A 20,610-nucleotide genomic window follows, 5' to 3' on the forward strand; every position below is an offset into this window, starting at 1 on the left:
ACAAGAGAAGACTTGGGGCAAGTCTAACCCAAACAAAAATTCTTTCCTCCTAGTAAACACATAACAATCGTCACAGCCTTGCATGTACATATACACTGATCATTTATTTTTATTATGAACATGAATATAATACAGATATATTAAAGTTTCTAAACTGAACTAAAACCAAGTATGTTTGCTGAAAATTGTCCAGGATAGTCCATGCATGAAGCCACTGGCCACTCAATCCTTTGACAGCTCCATTTGGGAGGGGGGGCTACTTATCCCTGCTTGTTGCAGAGAGCACAGGGAGCCCAAAAAGTGAGCTAGCTTCTAAACTATTTTGAATGACAATATTAAAAGAAGAAATACACACACACACACACACACACACATATATATAGAGAGAAGTTACTTTTAACACATCTAAAATCAACTGTACGTTTTGTATCAGTATAAATAGAGACTACATTTAATATTACTCATAAAAATGTACAAGATTTCACATAACATTACTAGTTTAGTACAATAAGATAGATAAACAATGGTCACCGTTTTCTTTGACAGAAATGCCAAGTAAATGTGACTGTATTGTCATTGCACCTAAAATACTCCATTTTACAGTTCTGTTCAGTGAACATGAATAACAGCTGCAAGTCGAGGTTGGAGTTGACAGCATGATAAAAAGTATAGTTTTGCTATGCACAGAAACTCCAGCCTCAACTTGGAACTATTATTCCTGGTCACTGAATGAAACTGTAAAATGGAGTATTGAACTATACCACTGTTACTACCTTGCAAAAAACCATGCAGTTTTGAAGCCTAAGCTAAAAAGGCAGAAGCCTGAGAAAACAGTAACTGTTGTCCTTTTGCTTGCTCTCCAGGTTTTCCATTGAGAGACACAGAGAGCAAGCGAAAGGATGAATGCTTTCTCAACCTAACACAGTAGTGGATGAGAAGCACAATTTGAGACTGAAACCTTGGATTGACCATTGTCAAGAGGCCACAGGCTGGTATCTGAGCAAGGGAATCTACATTTGACTCACCATGAAACACACAGATTTAAAAAAACTCACTCCAAAACAAGTTTAGAAAAATCTCAGTCAAATCTTCACTGTAATGGGTTATCATAAATTTAAAGTACAAATAAATGAAAATATGAATACAGATAGGACAAGAAAATTAAGAGCAAATCTAGAATAGTGGAATGCTAATGGTAAAGACGAGGACAAGTAGTAAAACTAATTATTAATAAGTTGTGCAAATTTCTGTTTTCTATTTGTAAACAGTGCTATTTTACTCAATGGTTAATGGTTCATAACATTAACTGCTCCTTCAAAGTACTAGGGGCAGAAGAAGTTTAGATGATATAAATGTTTTCCCTTCACCTTTGTTACTCTAATATATATAATGCATATTTATGTTGTTTGATGATTATGATTTTACCAGAGTATATAAAACGATGTTTTACTTCCCTCCATGAAATGGCATTTTGATGGACACTAATACCACTACCGGTATGTTTAGTTTTTCTAAATTAAATAGATAATGGTAGCTTCTGTTTCATGGAGGGAAGAAGAGTGATTTCATCTGTGCAATAAAATGAAAAACTCTGAAATAAAATGGAAAACACTCTTACAGTGAAGGCATTTAGCCCGTGAAATAAAAAATGTTAGTCGACATGTAAAACGTCAAGTAGACACAAAAGAAAACGATGGAATTAGGGTCTACTAATGTGCATTGGTGTTATATCTATTTCACAGGTTTAGTGACTTCACTCTAAGATAAAAATAATGCTTATTAATGTCTATTAGATCCATAAGTTTTGGAATAATAGAAGGTCATGGTAGTTTAATCCAGAGAATCTTGCTTAGTTTAATAGAGCATTCTCCAATCTCTGACCAACAATAAATGAAACCCCTTAATATCTATCAGTATCTTATAGGATAAACAGAATCGCTTTGCATAGTTAAATTATTTATACAAATACTGTTGTATGTAACAACAGATTTGACATAAGGACGTTTTACAGCCCTACAGTAGTACATGGAAGAACTACACCTAGTGATACAGGGGTATAGCCATGGGGGCCAACAGGACCCACCCCCTCGCATCCTCACCCTGTATAAACCTTAACATCTATGTAGTCACATGACAAGTTCGACTTACCAATATTCTGAAAATAGTTTTTGCCTCCCTCCCCTCCCAAGGCAAAATCCTGGCTACACTCCTGTGATAGAGTATGAAATCGTTGAACAAGATAATGAATAAACGATCCAAGGCGGATCACTAGGTGAGTCTACTCCATCACCACAAAGTTTAACAAAAATAAAAGTTTTTTAAATAATGGCCAACAAAAATACACAATTTTTGAAAAGAAAATAAATATGAAAAAATGTTTTGTTAAGATTTGTTGTAATTTTTTTAGAGAAACATAAGTTATTATTAAATGACACTAAATAAATGAGTTGGAAGTCTTTTCATTTTTATATATACACAAAACCTGAATAACTATTTCCTGAACCTTACTATCACTCTATGCACTACAATTAGAAATTAAGCTATTCTAAATAAAAATGAACGAATTAAATGTCTGAAAAGATTGATTAAAAAACTTATACAAAGGTATGTATGTACTGTATTTCATAATACGATGTCTTTGTATGGTTGAGTTTTGAAGTTATATTAAACAAACACCAAATTATACTAATGGTGCTAAAAATGACAAACATTGAGCAATGTTTGACTGTGGTTACCCTGTTACCAGCGGCAAAGACTGAATCCTAGGGCTGGTATTGTTTAGTATCTCAGCGTCAGTTCAAAGTGACCAAGTTGGTTATCAAAATCAAGGTTGATAATGAAGTCATCCTCATCTACAAACATTTCAATCATGCGATCTTCCATGTTTACTAGAATTCTAGAAAATAAAAGTTGCATTTGAGTTTATTGTATGCAATCTAGAACCAGTAAGCACATTTTTATAAGAATTTGTTGGATTTTTTGTCTAGAACTTTTATCTAAATTGGGCTTCTTGTCATATGAATAACATAATCAAAAGCAGAATGATAAAACAAATAAACCTATATTACAGCCTGTTTCATGTTTCTGCCACCTAACTGACTCTACAGATATTTAGAACCTTTTGGTACTGCCAATCAAATTTATCATCGACTGAGTGCATTCCGATTGTGAGGAATAAATATTTTCCAATGGGAAAATTGCTTTCAAGTTGAGGGATATTTACTGATCGTGATAGGAATGCACTCAGCCCATGATAAGTTTGATTGGCAGGAGCCGAAATGCCAAACAGTTCAAAATGTCTGGAGTTGGTAAGTAAATGTGATGGAATTTTCAAAGTTTCTCATACCCTTTCTTGGTTTTCTTGTACACGCTTTTGATCATGTCTGGAGGCATGTTGTATTTGTCTGCAATCTAAAGCATAATACAACAAGATAAGTTAACTTGGTAACATAATATTGTATTTTTTAATGGGAATCATTTAAATGTGCAAGAGAGAACATTAAGTCTTTAAGAGATAATGTGAGAACAAGAATCTACCTGGTTGACCAGTTCTTTGACTGTCAGCTGTTTTAGCATCAGTGCATTATAAACTTTTTCTTCGTCCTTCTTCACGTAGATTGTAACCGCTTAAAATCAGAATGAAAAAGTCACTAAAAAATAATAAATTAATATTTGACTTATTATTGTCCTATTTCATTATGACGTCACATCGAAACAAACAATTGTATTGACACTAGGGATCATGGTTGCTGGAGGGGAATGACAACAACACATCGTAAATCATAATGAAATTTGGTTTATGAGCTGGTGAACACAAGAAAAACTAAATATTATGCTAAATGTCTCGAAAGAACAGAATTAAGCTCAAATCTAGCCTTTCTATCAGTTTAGCTGATGTAAAACAAACTGTGACATCACTATGAAATAGGGCAATAATGGGTGTTTGGAAAAGAAAAGCAAGTAATGATGGGACTGCTGAGACAATACCTGGTCTATCAAGTCTGTGGACTCGTTGGACTTTCATCCGTGGTACCACCTCCAGATCAGCCAATTCCTCCTGAGCGATAAATTGACAAATAAAATGTCAGAGAACAAATGCAGGAACATCTAGAGACTGACATCCTCTATTCCTTATTGAAATGGTCTGACCCTTATAATAACAAAGAATCAAACCAAACATCAATGTTAGTGGACCCTGAAACATTCTCTGGGCTGATCTACTGTTTTTAAGTCAGGGCATGGCTACAACTCACAGATTGAGTCCTGAAACAACTGCTGAGCTGATCAAAGTCAGGGCATGATTATATCTTACAGATCAAGCCCTGAAACAACTTTTGAGCTGAACTAAGTCAGGGCATGGCTATATCTTACAGATCAAACCCTGAAACAACTGCTGAGCTGATCTAAGTCAGGGCATGGCTATAACTTACAGATCAAGCCTTGCTGATCAAAGTCAGGGCATGGTTATAACTCACAGATCAAGCCCTGAAACAACTGCTGAGCTGAACTAAGTCAGAGTACAGCCAAAATACAGATCAAACTGGAAGTAAGTTAGTAACGCCTAGTGTAGCAATGAGATAAGCGCACTACTATCACTGCACCAGCCTTGATTCCAGGACCAGATAAATATTTACCAAAATTCAGAATGCAATGAGCTAAACAAAATGAACACTTTTTGACTTTCCCAGGACATAATTTTACAGTCGTTTGCAACTGGGCGTGAACACCAGACATCAAAATATGTTTTAACTGTCCCCTGAAAAACTTTTACGCTTTTTGGCTAAAATATTGAAAAAGTGGTCTTGTTTGAAATTGACAAACGTTGACGTTTTGGTCAACAAACATACAAATTTCAGGAGCCAGTTACAACAAGTTTCGATGTCTGGTGTTTAGGCCTGGATGCAAACAATGGATTACCTTAGCAACAGCGAGAGCTGTTTGGATTGTCCTCTTGTGTTCTCTTTCTCTGTTGGTGAGATAAAGAAAGGAAACATTAATTTTTCATTACGAATAAATACAGAGAATGTTATTTGGCAACTCAAAATTTTTAACTAGTCGATTCTAGTAAATAAATTTTTGGTATCAATGGGCTACCTGCATTTGCATCTGGGCATGAATGCATCAGGTATTGAAACATGTAGCATTCTAGCTAGCTCCTGAAAGTTGTCTTTTTCTCGGCAAAAACATCATCAATGTTTGTCGATTTGCAATGAAAGTGATGCTTTAGCTGACAAACAAACAAGTCTCAGGAGCCAGTAAGAACATGTTTTGATGTCTGATGTTTGCATCTAAATGCAATGATAGTACTTCGCATTGTGGCCAGCCCTAATGAAGGGCACTTCTGCAATACTGTATTCATTTCATCATGGTGACAGCACAGTGACACAAAACTCAACTCAGTGATTTGTATTGAGAGAGGAAAGTTAGACATCAAGAGAAAAAAACTTAAAGAAATAGCACAAGACCAAGCAAACCCTGCTCATATGTTAGACTCAAACCAAGGGTTGAAAAACAGTGGTATTATTTACCTTATGGTTGCTAATAGTGATGATGTCTGGATGACAGGGTCTCCAGAGGGTAGGATATTCTAAAGCACAAAAAAGAAAACCAAGTTTATTTTATTCATTTTTCAATACATGATGCAGTAATCATGATTAGGGCAATTCCCTTTCAAAATAATACTTGCTCCACCTTGCATGACAAGGGCTGTCAAAAGATATTCTGTCTCAAACATTTTCTTCACCAAAAGTGAGGATAATGAAAGATAATCATGTACCAGGACTCAGATTTACAAATTCTACAGCAACGCCCTGGTGAGGTATGTATCTATTAGGCATAAGAATTGGCAGTCTGATTCTTGCTTTGCTTTCCTTTCCTTCAAGTAGACCACTTACACCACCTTGGCTTCTACCTCATGGCAAACTGAAACGTTGGCCATTAAGTCAAAACTGCATTTTAAAATGGTAAGAAGTAATGACATGTGTCCTGTTTGGTTCTAGTCAAGGGGCAATATTGTTATATCATTACTTACCCCTGGTGTCCCCAAGACAGGGGTAAACAGCACAGGCTTGGGTCCCAAGGGCGTGGTTGCCAGTAACTGGGTGAATTTACTGGGTGGGTGAAACAGGTGCGTAGGAGAAATCATTGAGGATTCTAAAAAAAATAGATCATTGAAGATTCATTTACTAAGTAATATCACAGTACAAGCGTAATGTGCTTTCAGGAAATATTTATGGCCCTCCCACCATAAAGTGTGGTTAGCCCCCTATTGAAGATGTTCTGTGGAAAATTATCCCCTCCAAAGACCCTACTAAGTCATTTGAATCAATGTAGTTTAGTCAATGTACTGTGACTACCTGAGCCAATGGGGTTTTGTTTCATCCATTTTTGCATTCGCCTCTCAGCTGATCTGGATTCATCTTTATTCTTTCTCTCTGCACCCTGAGAAGTAAGAGAATTTGAATTAATATACCTGATGCAAAAGCTTTAATTTTATAAAATCCCAGGCATCTGGCATTAGTTTGGTTGCATAATTTTGAAAAGGGTTATAAGAATTTGATTTTTTTCTTTTTAAACTGACAGAAAATTCTTGCATATTTTATTGTTATTTTATCTTGTTAACAGTGGAAATATTTACCTTATCGCGAAATACTTTTATTTGACAGAATGCTCTATGGACAGGCTCAGCATCCGACGACTCAGGATCCTCATAAGTATCAATTTGAAGGTGAAGAGGAATACCCTGCAAACAGCAAAAAACAAAGTACATATTAATTACATATGCCCCATTCACACTGAGTGTAAAACCTTACCTAAAGCTGGTTTTTTTTTTCAAATTAAATGAGTTTAAAAATTAGGTTACAAATACATTTATATTATCTTTTTTTAAAATTTAAACATTAATTTATTCAGTACATTAATTAAGAGCGAAGGCACTAATCTAGGGGGTCTAAGTACAACTTTTATACCATGAATGTGAGAATGGAATAATATAGTACAAAATTACAAAAAAAGTATGTTAAGTTTTTTTAGCAAGATACTTATTTTTTTCAAATAAAGAAGAAAATAAATTTTTACCTTTACTCCTTTCTGAGGTGAAAAGTCTGTACTCAAACAGTTTATGCGGAGAACTATCTTTGCATTAACATGAGGACTCCAAACAAACCCTGCTGCATTGTATGATAAGTCATCAATGTTCTCATCAATGTTCTGACATGACTTGCGATCTGTAAATAAATAAATGTATATAGTCAGAAGGGTTGAATATTAATAATCACTATTCATTTATTAACTTAAAAAAATAATTTGAATTAATTGTCTCACAATACAGCAAAGGGAAACACTATAATATTTGTTATAATAAAAACATTCAAAAAAATCTTGACATATTTTACACTCAAATACAGATGGATGCTGAAAGATTAACAATAACAATTAGCAATCTTAAGAGAGAGAGGGAATAAGAGAGAGAATGAATAAATGACAAGGAAAGAGAGAGAAAGAAAGAAAGAGGGAGAAAATGAAAGAAAGAAAGAGAGAGAATGAATAAATGAGAAGGAAAGAGTGAGAAAGAAAGAAAAAAAACAAACAAACAAAACAAAAAAGAAACAAGCAAACAAACAAACAATAAGAATAAACAACAATACTTACCAACATCAAAAGCCCTTTGCTGTGGGTTTGGTTGTTGACTGTGCCAATAATGCCAGTGTTCTAACTCTGTCCTAGGATCTTTCTCATCCCGAAATACAAGGTGAATTACTGACTAGAATAAGAAAAACATATAAAATTTAATATAGAATAATACATGTGCGTGCAGCAATCACCTGTGTATTTTTACTAATACCAAATAACCTCAAATAAAAAAAACATCAATCTGCCGAGGCTTCATTGTAATAAACAATACAATGAAAATATGAAGCAATAATTATTCTAGGACTAGTGTTTACATAAAAGTAGTATGACCTTGGTGCTATGCTAGGGACAGTGTTTTGTTTTTCTCCTTCTCCATGGGACAAAAAAAAAACATCCATCCTTGGCACTAAACATCATGTTAAATCTCATACCAATCCAAGAAGTTCTGAACACATCACAAAAGTCGCAACATAGAAAGTTCATAATCTCCAATGACTTGTGATGCTTAGACATCGTTAATATTCAGTGATAATACTGTACTGGGCCAAAAACCTCAAGCTTGCACATACCCTAGGAATCTATAATCTATAATCCTGTTATGATATTGAACCCTGTGGAACCCTGGATTATCCAGATTAGGAAAGATTAGCCTACTCTACAGAACTGCTTGATAAGAGGTTTCTTAAAAATGTTTTTTGGAATAACATCAAAAATAATACTGAAAAAATATTACACCCACCCCTCCTCAAATGGAACCCTGGTAATCTTTATACCCTGACCTGCACCCCACCTCATAAACAATGTACTAGAGTATACTCTCACACTCTTTATAACCCTTAGAAAATGTAATTTCTTTCTGTGTAGGCAGAGATATTTTAATTTTTAAAAAAAGAGTTAAAGGGTTTAACTCTTGTGCTTCAAGGGTTTTCTGGGTTCACTGGTTCTCCTCCCACGAAAATCAATTCCTAAATTCCAATTGGAATTCAGAGGATGAAAAGCCACTTTGTGGAAATGCCACTGTTAAGTCCCATTTCTATATTTTATTTATTTTATACAACATATCCAAATATGGCTACCAATTTGTAAAACTATTGTCCTAGCGACTGACTAGCCTTGTGTTCATGTGGAAACATAAAAGCCTTCTCACATATTATATGAGAGGCTAGTCAGTGCAGAACTATAGTTATTCAAATTGGGCACCATATTTCGATGGGTATGTAGTTCTGTCTTATGATAAACAGCAATACAGTACACATGGTTAGCTCAGTTATAAAAGCATCTAAATCTAAAATCTATCAGTTTTCTCTGTAATCACAGAGTGGGACAATCACGAACAGAACCCTCAGATCCATGCTAGGTGAAAGCCCAAGATCAATTAGAGATTTCCGATTTAGCGGATTATAGGCGGAATAGGCATATACTAACGGAATAGGTACATCGTGTAGCTGATGCGTTGTGAATTCAGTCAAACCGTTAAATAGGTGCCGTAAACTAAATCAAACTAACTTCTGAATCGTCTTTGTATTTATATAGGGTATTTTTTTCCCCGATTTCTCGTCAACGAGCATCCCTATCCTCTTTATCCTGAAGGACCTCTCAATCTCTGGGCCCCGAGCTTCACTGCATGTTAATCGTAGCTACCAAGAAATGAGTCTGACTTTCCACTTAATGACAAGAAAACTATTTTAATAATTTGTAGTCAGCTACAAGACAATAATACTGAATATTCCATTCTTCATCAGACAGATACAAAACGTAATTGCTACAATTAAGACAAATAAATATTCTAGTCTTCATCAGACAGATATCATGTTAGCATGTCATATATACGTACAAAACGTAACTGCCACAAAAGACAAATAAATATTCTAGTCTTCGTCAGAAGACACCAAACCATGAATAGTCCTCCAGCTTGCCAAAGCTTTCTTATGCTCTCGAGCAGCAGTTTGAGTTGACTCGAGAACACCAGGGATTGCATCCAGCAAGCGGTCAAGTCTATCCTCTCTCGTCAATTTTTGTCTTTTGCTAGACTTGTTCTCCGGCTTCACTGAAGTTCTTTTCCTAAGATAAAAACAACACATGAAAACCACGTTTTACAAGCCATATCTAAGAATTTGAGCACAAATTATTACAAAATATTAAATTATTATCAAATTACCTATCTTCCTCTTTCTCAAGTTCCCTTCTATTGTTGATCTTCTTGAGAATTTCTGTCGAGTCGTCATGCTGTAGGTTTTTGTCATCCACGTCAACCACATACTTCGTTTCCCTAGTATTAATAGCCTTACAAATTTCTGCAATTTCTTGTTTAGCACTTTTCTCGCTGCTAGATTGAGAAGACTCGTATTCATCATCAATTATTTTTGATGTTGATGGTGTTTCCCGCTGCGTTTTGTCTGTTGACGTGGTATCGTCATTCCTATAAGAATAATTTTATATTATTATCCTCTTAACTTACGGAAAGCACTTTGCACCTGTTTAATAATTGATTGTACCTTGTAAGTAGAGCGTTGTTGAGCAGTTTAGAAGCTCGTTTTCTTAGGCGCTCTTGTAAAGCCTTGCAAGCGGACTTATCCTCGACCAAATACTGGTCTCCTGCTTCTCCCATCACTTCTGCGTGTCGTCTCATGTAGCTCAACACGCTTTTCCACTCTCTCCCACATGTATTTACAGCCTGAAGAATGAGAATATCCTCCAGTTCTGTATAATTTCTTCTTGCTTTTCTTTGTTTTTTCACGTTTTCCATCGTGTTCAATGTTCTTGTACGAATGATGAAAAGAGTGCCTTGCTAGCAAACGTGCCCACGTGCGCTAAGCGTGAATGTTATCAACCTTCTTGTGTTTCCTAATTGTGTTTGTGTTTTGTTTCCTAATTATGTTAATAATAATGCATACATTCTAAGTGCACGCACGCTTTGACAAGTTGTAGCAAATTATTTGCATATCTTCGCCTTTGTAAAAGTTTATAGGTATTTATTAAGTTCAAAACAAGTAATGGATGTTCCTCCTTTCCCAACCTTTGTTGTGATGACGCTGTTGTCTGTGGTTACAGTTGTAAAACTTGTGCTCCAAAGATCACCACGCCTAGTTCCTCTATTTCCTACCCATGTTATAGGGAATCTGCTCATAGCACTTCTTATGCTGGTCTCTATAGTACCAGCAGGGAGATTTAACCTCTTAGCCCGACTTCTTGGCAATCAGCTTCTTCACCGCCAAAACAATGGCATCGATATTTATCGTTCAGTACGGAGCTACCCACGCGTTTTTTGGTACATGACCGGGGAAACACCTGAATCCTTTGATGCTATTATACGAAGAATAGCCGTAGACGTTACTCTTCCAAGACATACACCTCGAGTACCAGCAACTAATAGACGAAGAGCTTGCAAACTTGACGTCACAAACAGAGTCCTCATGGTTGTTATGTGGCTAAGGCAATACCCGAAACTGTACGTCCTCGCATTCATCTTTAGAATAAGCAAAAGTACCGTTGCTGAAGAAATCTATCATATCGTTCCAATTCTGTTTGTCCGCTATCAAAATTTTATCACATGGCACTCTCTAAGGGTTTGGAGTAATTTTCTGGACACTCTGCCACATTTTTCAAACGCTGTAGGTATGATAGACGCCACGACACACAGAATTCAAAGACCATCTGGCCCAAGACAAGCAGAGTTTTATAGAGGCGACAAGAAATACCACTTTATAAGTACGCAAATAGTAATCGATGCAGACGGATTGATAGTACTACTTGTAGCTGGGTAAGTTTGTAGACTTGTCTAGGTTTAAGATAGTAATGAATGAATGGATGGATGGATGGATGGATGGGTGGGTGGGTGGGTGGGTGGGTGGATGGATGGATGGATGGATGGATGAGTGAATGAATGAATGATTATGATGGTCATAACGATATGATTTACCCTGACACATTTGTTTACTACTGAAAGATAAATGCATACATTTTTCAGTTTTCCGGGGCGTATGAAAGATGCAGAAACATTCAGACGACTTCCTGCTATAGGACACAGGAGAATAAGAAATCTTCCACAACGAGCAAGGCTGCTTGCTGATGGGGGATATGCTAACCGCCCTCCTCTCATTACACCAAGACGTATTGCCCACAACAGAAGACAGCGAGATGCTAACAGGGCCCTGAGATCACTTCGTATCCGAGTGGAGCACACTATTGGTTCTCTTAAAGTATATTCGGCTTCCTCAGACATCTTTCGTCACATGAGACCGTTCCAACCCATCGTAGTAGCAACCTGTGGATTTCATGCAAATCGAAGGAGACTAATTCTTAGAGGACTGTAGGAAAGAGAATATCAACTCGTTTCTTTACAGACTGATTTCCCCCTAACGATACAATTTGTGGAATATTCGAGAAACTTTGATAACGTTTCGTCAACCTCTTTCTTTCCAAAGACTTTGCTTACAAGTGTAACTTGGATTTTTCATTGTAGATTTGAGAACACTGAAGTATGAAGGCCGATTTACACGGTACAACGTTTGCTTACGAGTGTCGCATGCAATCTGCTTACGCCATCCTTACAACATGGCTACCACTGTCGTATGCGATTGTTGTAGGGTTTTAAATCATGTCTTAAAATCCTCAGTGGTAGCCGTGTTGTAAGGATGGCGTAAGCAGATTGCATGCGACACTCGTAAGCAAACGTTGTACCGTGTAAATCGGCCTTAACAATTTTAGTTGATATAATACATGTTCGTCAGCAAAAATTATTTGTTTATTTGTTTGTTGAGTATAGACTGATTGTGTACTCATATCAACAAACCATATTTTAGTTCAAAAAGGTCATATAAAACAGTACCAGTTCAGAATATTAAGTAAAAAAATAGTGCTCGTTAAGCAATAGAAAACAAAACATTTACTGAGTTAACCTATATTCTGGGTAGCATGAGTATCAGGCTCTCCGGGAGAGGGGAAAGAGAGAGCCGGCTTCCTTCCCTTCTCTCCCACTCCCCCTCGGAAGACCTGATACTCAGGCTATATTCCGGGTGGATTAATGAGCGTGGAATATACTGTCGCTAATCCGCTAAATCGGAAATCTCTAATTGGAATTTAGAAGTTGGTTTTTGCGGAGGGAGGAAAAACGGAGAACCCGGAAAACCCTTGAAGCACAGGAGAGAACCAACAAACAACTCTACTCACATACAACATCGGGCTCATAGGGACTCGAACCTGGGTCGCATTGGTGAGAGGCGGCACTGAAGGTTGTACAGGAGGTTGTGGTTTAAGCCTCGGCTGGACCAACACTCATGGTATTGAAATAACTAAGTAGAAAGTGCTGCCTTTGTAATTACATCTGAAAATGGTTAGACCTTCATGTGGCTCAGATAACCACATCAATGGCGTTCCAGTCCACCATTTACTAGAGACATTAAACTAAAGAGTTAACTAGAGACGTTAAAGGAGGACCACGAGTTTAACAGTTGAATTACTGTCAAGTGTTATCCTCTATAACTAAATAATTATATTTTTTAATGTATGGCATTAGACACTAACCTTGACCCTTAAGATATCACCCTCAGAAACTGGTGGATCAACATTCCCTTCAAAGTTTATAGCATAGAACTGGCCTAAGAGAAGAAAATGCTATAATTAAATGTATTACCAGGAATGCAAGGAAAAAGAGAGTGAGTGAGGGAGTAAGGGGTGAATGTATGGAGGGATGGATGGAGGGATGGATGGAGGGAGGGATGGAGGGAGGGAGGGATGGAGGGATGGAGGGAGGGAGGGAGAGGGAGAGAGAGGATGTAGGATTACGAGTGCCAACAAACCAACTAAAAAAATTTAGAAACAAGTTTTAAAATAATGCCCAATCAGTCTCTCGTCATGATCACTGAACAAATTAGTTTTTGATCAGTCATACTTTATTTCTGATGAAACATTACTGGTCAAAATGACCAGCAAGGCAAAGATTTGACCGGACAAGTCCCAGTTCTGGCCATACATTGTCAAATGTCCATTTGTTATTTTAAGCCCTAAGAAAGGAATTCTGTATTGCAGTATCTCAGGTTAACTCGGCTGATTTTAGTACCAACCTTTGTTAACATAAGTCAGAGAGTCATCTCCTCTCCTCTGTATAATGGATGTTGGTGCTTCAAGAACATAAGTATACCTGAGGAAGAAAAAAAACCAATCAATTACTGATTTCCTGAACTGTTAAAAACACCAGTAACAATTATACAAGCATGCATAAAATAATTATTACCGGCGTTTGCATTGCTACGCGGCCACCCCAGACTAAAATCGCGACATGCACTTTGCAATAGACTGCCGTCAATCAAACACATTGACGCCATTTACACACGTGTGTGATTCAAAAGGCGCCAAAACTTGTAGATTGTTTACAAGTATTATGAGCCACACTCACCGGGCCTATCCGGGGCCGATCCAAACGCATGTAAATGACGTCAACTTGTTTGTTTGACGGCAGTCTATTGCAAAGTGCACGTCGCGATTTTTGGCTAGGGTGGCCGCGTAGCAATGCAAATGCTGGTAATTTGCCTTTAAGTTTATAAAAAAATTGTATTAAAGTGAGGTTTTTAAGATTGAAACAGTTACTATAATGTAAAATAACTGGCCATCTTGAGACCAAACTCATAATTCCAAATATGGTGTCAAAACTTATAATTCGTACAATTGTTACGGTTCGGAAAAACACGTAGAACCCAGCGAGTTGTTTTGAAACTATTTTAATTGACCTCAAACTGGTTAGATACAAAACTTAGGGCTAACCTAACCAAACTCTAACCTAGTTATACTAAACTAATCTTAGCTTGCCTGGAGAATTCCAGTGTTTGCTTGTCTTAGTCTTGGTGTTACTCTTCAACTGAACTATGACTACACTAAGATCGAACTGGGAACCAAACTCGGAGCTACGAGAGTTCCTTACGTATGTTTTTACAGACTTTCCAGAACATTCTAGCATTTACTAACATTACGTAATTCCTATTTTTAACTACTCTAGAATATTTAGACTTGTCTTTCTAGAGCGTTCTACACTAACTCTAAGTACTTTACAGTAAATGGAAATTTCTAGAACTTTCCTTATATTTTCCTAAATATTACAAAGAACCTTCTAGATTTTTCTAAAGAAAACTAAACGTGAGAACAGGCATGTCAGCCCTCATAACACATTTAAATTATCTGGAGCATGGTCATATTGTTACATATTTCAACTCTCTTAAATAAGTTTCTGCTATAGAGTGAAGTCGCTAAACCTGTGAAATAGACATTTAGACTAATTCACTTTAGCAGATCCTAATTCTATTGTTTTCTTTTGTGTCTATTTGACCATTACACTTTGGCTAGTATTTTTTGATATCCACTCTATATTTTGATCAAGTTGAATACTTTATTATAAGGGTATTATTACATACATGGTACTCAACTTACTTCTATCATATCAATCATGTATACTTTACACACTGATCAAGCTCAAACTAATTTACTTGCTTGTTTTCATAATATTTAATACATTACGCATAGTTGATTGCCTTTATGTCTCTGGTTAGCTAGAACATAGTCCATAATAATTTTATTTCTTACTTGTCTTGAGCCGAGAAAACTGTTGGTGTTGCCTTGAAAGCAGCAGCGTATGGGCCAAAGTTGTAAGCCTATTGACATAAAAGATTGAAATAAAATATAATCATAAAGATATGCATCAACAGGGGCATAGGCAGTTCGTGGGCCTGGGGGTGGGGGGTCTGCTTTTCTTCACACCTCAGAAGTGAGGCTAAGTCTGCATACACTGGTATTTTAAGAATCATCAATATCATTCAATTTTGGCCAATTTTTTTAAGAATCGCAATATTGCAAAGATATTTGCACCAGTGTATGGTAAATTTGCATCACGCTCCACAACTATTTGGTTGGACCTTATTAAATTTCTAAAAACAAATTTTGGTCATGCCTACCTCTGGAGGAGTCTGGCTCAGAGAAATAGATGAGACATCTGACACAGACGCAGGTGATTTGCTGTTGGAGGAACCAGGTGGAAATGAAATTGGTTGTGATACAATGGCTCGACTGGGCTGGCTGCTGCTTTCAAATAAAATACTTTTATTTAAAATCTTATAGGATTTTTGCTGGAATTTATACTAATCTACAATTGGACTTTAAAATTGTAGCTTAATAATTAAATATTAAATAAATAATTATTATTTTCGACTATATTTCGTGAACTTTGTTTTTGCATGATTTCATTAAAGACAATTAAATGAATTTAATGAAGCTCTAGAGTGGAAATGTTGTATATCTTATCTATTTAACCTTTTTTCAAGTTTTATTATGTTCCCAAATTTATTACTACAATATTCAATAGTCAGATTGTTTTCTAAATATCTCCTTAATAACATTCTAAAACAATTATTAAATAAAATATTACATAATATTATTATAATATTATAATATCCAATTTAATTCTGATTATTTAATAAAGATGGTTTGTTTACCTTGGTAAGCTTTTTGTGTGCTGTATGACTTGGCCTCCCTGAGTACAATAAAATAATTTCACTTTCAATAAATCTTCATTCATATACATATCATTCAAACATTTAGTATAATTTTAGCATTGAATATACAGTTTCACTTTGATTGGGTGAGCAACCAGTGATTATGAGAAAGTTTACCAAAGTGGAAGTATGTAATACTAAAACGTTTTTTTTAAAACCTGAATTATTCACCTTGCGCTCAGTGATTATATGGCGAATATTAACCTAGCTGCTCGAAGACTTGTGGCTCAGTAAATATTCACCAATAATCACTTCACTTTCGACAAATAATAGTCCCCTTCACGGTTCCCTGCGCCATCTTGAAAGGTAGCCATTCCTTTGCATTGAAGCGAGACGAATGGTGAGCTTGCAATGTTAGAGACCTTTTTTAACACCCTGGACAATTATTCACATGTCTCTATCACCACAAGCTCACCGTTCATCTCGCTTCGATGCAAAGGCACGGCTATACCTTTCAAGGTGGCGCAGGGAACTGTAAATGAGACTATTGTTAAATGATACGGTACAAACCTGTGCACATTTGTCTCTTGGAGCTTCTGACTTTAATATTGGTCCTGAATCAGAAGAAGTCGAAGCACTACATAGAAACAGAACAGGTGTTAAAATATAGTTAGAGCCTGATACTACAGATATACAGGTACTTGGTGACCAGTTCTGTGGCCAAAAGATGACATAAATGTTGTTACTCCTTCAATGGGGAGGTTTCTTTAAGGGTATTCATTAAGTTTTAAAATAATAGGAGAAGCTCATACACGTAATTTGGCTCAGTTACTGAAGCATTCTCCAACCTCTGACCCTTAATAAAAACCCTGCTCTTTGTATGTAATTTAGAAGAAGGGCAAGCTTAGACAATCCAGAGATGACACTAGGAAACAATTGAGATTTCAACTTCTAAATCAAACGGTTCCACCAACATGTACCAGGGCTAAAAATAATAGCTGGTTGACTGATAATGTCTGAACAAAATTCATGGCACCCAAATGTTGCCCCTTAGACTTGTCTTTTTGACTGGTGGCATGACTAGTGATCAGTCCGTTTCTGGCTGATCATCATGTCAGGACATTAAGCAGCTATTATCAAATACCCCTGCGTACCCTGAAGAAAATCAGTCATAGTCTTGACACCTTACCCTTTTGAATTGTTTGACTGTTGGCTCTTGATTTGATGAACAGGATGAAGATAAGTTAAGGGAGACTGAAAATGCATTCAGACAAAATAGATGATTTTAAATTAAAGAAATAAAATGATGGACTGAGTGGGAAATAGAGCAAGACTGATCAAGAAAAATGTAGGTTAGTCCTTTTATACTAACATACACTTTTTCTAAAACAGAAAACATGGTGAATTCTGGTCTAGCTTAGGCACAAAGAAATACCTCCTGAGGCAGTAAAGCTTGCATATGGTTTTAGTTTGTACCCAAGCTAGACCACAATGCACCTGCATCTAATTTAGGACAGGAAAAAACAAGAAATTCTATTTTTAACCCTGTTTTTGTAGCTATTCTCTTCCTTGCGTGCTTTAAAAATCAAGTACAGCTGTATACAAGAACTAGAATCCTGTCTACAACCATAATGGCCTCTCTCACTGTTGCCATGACAACAACAAATCACATCCTTAGGCTATGACATAAAATGACCATTTTTAGACATAGCAATTGAGACTAAAACATCCTGGGTGTTCTAGAAGGCTTTGTGGCACTTGTAATCTACGTAGATTTAAAAGCTTTAGTTCAAGAAAAACCACAAGGGCTCCTAGAATGATTTTTGAAATTAAAAATCATAAAATTAACATCTAAAAAATTTTTTTGAAGAAAGACAGTAAAACCTATTATAGACAGGGTTCTATAAAAATGATGTCCGACCAGAATTAGACCTTGTCTGGTCAAATCTTTGCCTTGCTGGTCATTTTGACAGTTAAAATAATCAGAAGCTCATGAATTTTATCAACCCATAGTAAAATACAGGGTGAAAATTTGGCAATAAGTACTTTAATATAGAGGCTTTTCATCATCATGTGAAGGAGGCAAAATAAGAAAGTCTTTCCTACTAGGAAAATATATTCTTTCTCATGCAAACCAGATTAGACCAGGTTCTATTGCTCCTGCCATCTTGTGATGGTGCAAAGCCTATATCAATGGTATTTTAAATTAAAGCAATTACATACCTCTGTGTGTGTTGGAGAACTGGGCTCAGAGTCGCTGTTATTAGTATGGCTGTTATTTGATTGGTTCGATGGAGAAACAGGAGTAGCCCTAAAAAAATCGACAAAAAATAAACTCTTAAAACTGGTAGCACCTTTAACCTTGTTAGTAACTGGATGTTGCAAAATATCCTAGGATGTTTTTCTTTGCACTATTTTTAGGGAGCATTATGTAATCAAATGAAGAAACCAGCTGTTTAAATCCTTTTCCTGAGAAGTCAACAACATTCTTGCTATTAATCAAGAGAATAATGAGTTATCAGAATTGAGAAAACAGTGGATTAAGTTCTATTGATGATAACCATGACATCAAGGCTGCAATTATGCATTTAAGAGTGAAATATGGTTTGAAGTGATGCCACTATCCTGATAAGTCTGGTTACTATAACTTCTGCATTAAAGTACAGACGTTTATTGCTTAATATCTTAGCCTTACAATAGCAAAAAGGATGCAAGAAAGGATGTCACAATTTCCTCGTAGGTTGATCTGATACATCCTGATGCTAATGCTCTAACTTCTTGCAGAGTAGACTAAATGGAGGGGTGGAAATGAATCATAATGAGAAAAATAAAGGGTGGATGGCATAACTATTAGACCTGGAGCTCATCCTCATGATGTCTTGTTTTTAGGAATTTTGGGGCGGCACATTACTGTAGTTTTCGATATTCTGTGGACTCAGACATTTCAACCACTTGATGTGAAATTGTTTTTTCACTGTTGCCACTCAATAACATAAAAGGTACAGACTGATTATTTTTGATTGATGGCAGTGAAAAAACAAATTTTAGCATGTAGCTTGTAACTACCAAGTTCGCAGAATATTGAAAGGCTCAATAATCTCTTACTCTCATTTCGCATACACTAAAACAACAAACATCTTTCAAATGTTATCAACTTACAAGTACAAATTACTGCTATGTTCATAATCATGCTAGCTTGGTAATTGTGAGCTGCACGCTGAAATTTGGTTTTTCACTAGCGTCAATCAAACTAATCAGTCGGTATCTTTCATATTTTTGACTGGCAGCAGTGAAAAGCTAAATTTGACAGGCAAATCTCAACTACAGAGTTCGCATGTTCATGAAAACAGCAGTATTTATAAATAGAAATGATATAAACTTCACTTTAATTTTCATGAACCAATGTTATGGGCTATGTCAAGGACAATCTTCGAGTTCACTAGCGAATTTAGAAGTTCCACGAACAAGGAAAATTAATCAAGCTAAAGTATTTAATAACCTTTGTGTTTCTTAATCCCAAAAGCAATAAAAAATCATATCCCATATCATCAAAATTAAACGTTTTCATTCCTAACAAAACTAGATAATATAGTTTGTAATATAACCGTATTCTTTTCAATTGTTTTCATCACAGAAAACAAAACATCTTTTACATTGTTAGTGTGATATTTTTCCTGTGTGACTCATAACATTACGTAATTAAGAATATTAATCTTCGTCATTTTACATAAAGTTGCAGTAATCTTGATGTTAAAGTTTGATATGCATTTTGAAGGCAGCGATGTAACTCCGAGGAAAAATCCTAACGATTAGCTATTAATTTAGCTTATCTTATAATAAATTAAAGAAGCATGTACGTCTTGTATTATGTGTCAGTCTTACCCAGGTGAGGAAGGTTGGTTGGGATCCTCCGTTACTCCATAATAATCGTACAAGAACCCTAAAGTAGAAGCCATGTTAGAATCTTCCCCATTGACTTGTGTGAGTAGAGTAGATGTTAGAGGAGCGTCAGTTTGAGCGAAATACGCTTTCCATGCGCGATCCTCGCGATCGGACGTTTGTTCTGGTTCGCTCGTCGTAGCTTTACTAGTAGATATTACAATCGTCGAGCCACCCTCACTGCTACTCTTTGCTTCCATCCTCTCAGTAGGTATGCCCTTCCTTCGAAACCAAAAAAAACTTGACTTAAAAAAGGCGTTAAAGAGTGGGAAAGAGGAATAGCGCACTCAGCTAATAATTCGCAGAACAGCGAGAAAAAGCACGATATCCTTCAAAAAAAGAATGAGTAGATTGCCGGCTACATACCCCAACAAATTTCTTTTTGTTCAAAGGGATAGTTACTTACTTAATATCTGTCGAGGACATACCAGCAACGGTTAGAAAACAATTAAAAACATGTTTCTTAAAATGTGTACGATTCCGAAAAAGTTTTTCCTCAATGAATAAGTCTATAAATGAAGAAAAAGCCCGTCGTGCGAGACACTACGTTCGGACTGGCACG

The 20,610-nt window shown here is 36.2% G+C and overlaps 2 protein-coding genes across 5 annotated transcripts; both read right to left on the bottom strand.

Moving 5' to 3' along the window:
* Positions 1-85: 85 nt before the first annotated feature.
* LOC116297570 (grainyhead-like protein 2 homolog) lies at positions 86-20,589 on the bottom strand. Of its 4 annotated transcripts, none has more exons than XM_031705822.2 (21): positions 20,455-20,589; positions 19,992-20,270; positions 18,333-18,420; positions 17,299-17,363; positions 16,680-16,746; positions 16,110-16,147; positions 15,573-15,633; positions 15,205-15,272; positions 13,695-13,771; positions 13,156-13,229; positions 7,651-7,762; positions 7,078-7,226; positions 6,638-6,742; positions 6,357-6,441; positions 6,032-6,153; positions 5,529-5,587; positions 4,918-4,966; positions 3,988-4,057; positions 3,538-3,626; positions 3,347-3,411; positions 86-2,896 (listed from the first exon to the last, which is right to left on the bottom strand). In XM_031705822.2, exons 1-21 carry the CDS (start codon positions 20,472-20,474, stop codon positions 2,779-2,781), a joined length of 1,860 nt encoding a protein of 619 aa, XP_031561682.1. In that variant the 5' UTR covers positions 20,475-20,589; the 3' UTR covers positions 86-2,778. The 4 variants fall into 4 exon arrangements, with proteins under 4 accessions (XP_031561682.1, XP_031561681.1, XP_031561680.1 ...); XM_031705821.2 differs by having other exon boundaries at positions 15,573-15,696; XM_031705820.2 differs by having other exon boundaries at positions 15,573-15,699.
* On the bottom strand, positions 7,828-10,378 carry LOC148906072 (uncharacterized). Its single transcript, XM_089038584.1, has 3 exons — positions 10,128-10,378; positions 9,791-10,051; positions 7,828-9,693 (listed from the first exon to the last, which is right to left on the bottom strand). The coding sequence occupies exons 1-3, from the start codon at positions 10,376-10,378 to the stop codon at positions 9,501-9,503; spliced, it is 705 nt and encodes a 234-aa protein (XP_088894710.1). The 3' UTR covers positions 7,828-9,500.
* Positions 20,590-20,610: the final 21 nt, after the last annotated feature.

This window comes from Actinia tenebrosa, unplaced genomic scaffold (genome assembly GCF_029948245.1).
Source record: "Actinia tenebrosa isolate PJP-AT-01 unplaced genomic scaffold, QUT_ActTen_1.0 PGA_scaffold6__47_contigs__length_16458017, whole genome shotgun sequence".
NCBI classification, from domain to species: Eukaryota; Metazoa; Cnidaria; class Anthozoa; order Actiniaria; family Actiniidae; genus Actinia; species Actinia tenebrosa.

Excerpts from the sequence above, each read along its gene's own strand:
- LOC116297570 (XM_031705820.2), bottom strand. The coding sequence starts at position 20,474 with ATGTCCTCGACAGATATTAA. Across the intron at positions 7,763-13,155 it reads GTGATATCTTAAGGGTCAAG|TCAGTAATTCACCTTGTATT; the intron begins GTTAGTGTCTAA and ends TTCTTATTCTAG. Across the intron at positions 3,627-3,987 it reads CCACAGACTTGATAGACCAG|CGGTTACAATCTACGTGAAG; the intron begins GTATTGTCTCAG and ends TCTGATTTTAAG.
- LOC148906072 (XM_089038584.1), bottom strand. The coding sequence starts at position 10,378 with ATGGAAAACGTGAAAAAACAAAGAAAAGCAAGAAGAAATTATACAGAA. Across the intron at positions 10,052-10,127 it reads AACAACGCTCTACTTACAAG|GAATGACGATACCACGTCAA; the intron begins GTACAATCAATT and ends TTATTCTTATAG. Across the intron at positions 9,694-9,790 it reads CTTGAGAAAGAGGAAGATAG|GAAAAGAACTTCAGTGAAGC; the intron begins GTAATTTGATAA and ends TTTTTATCTTAG.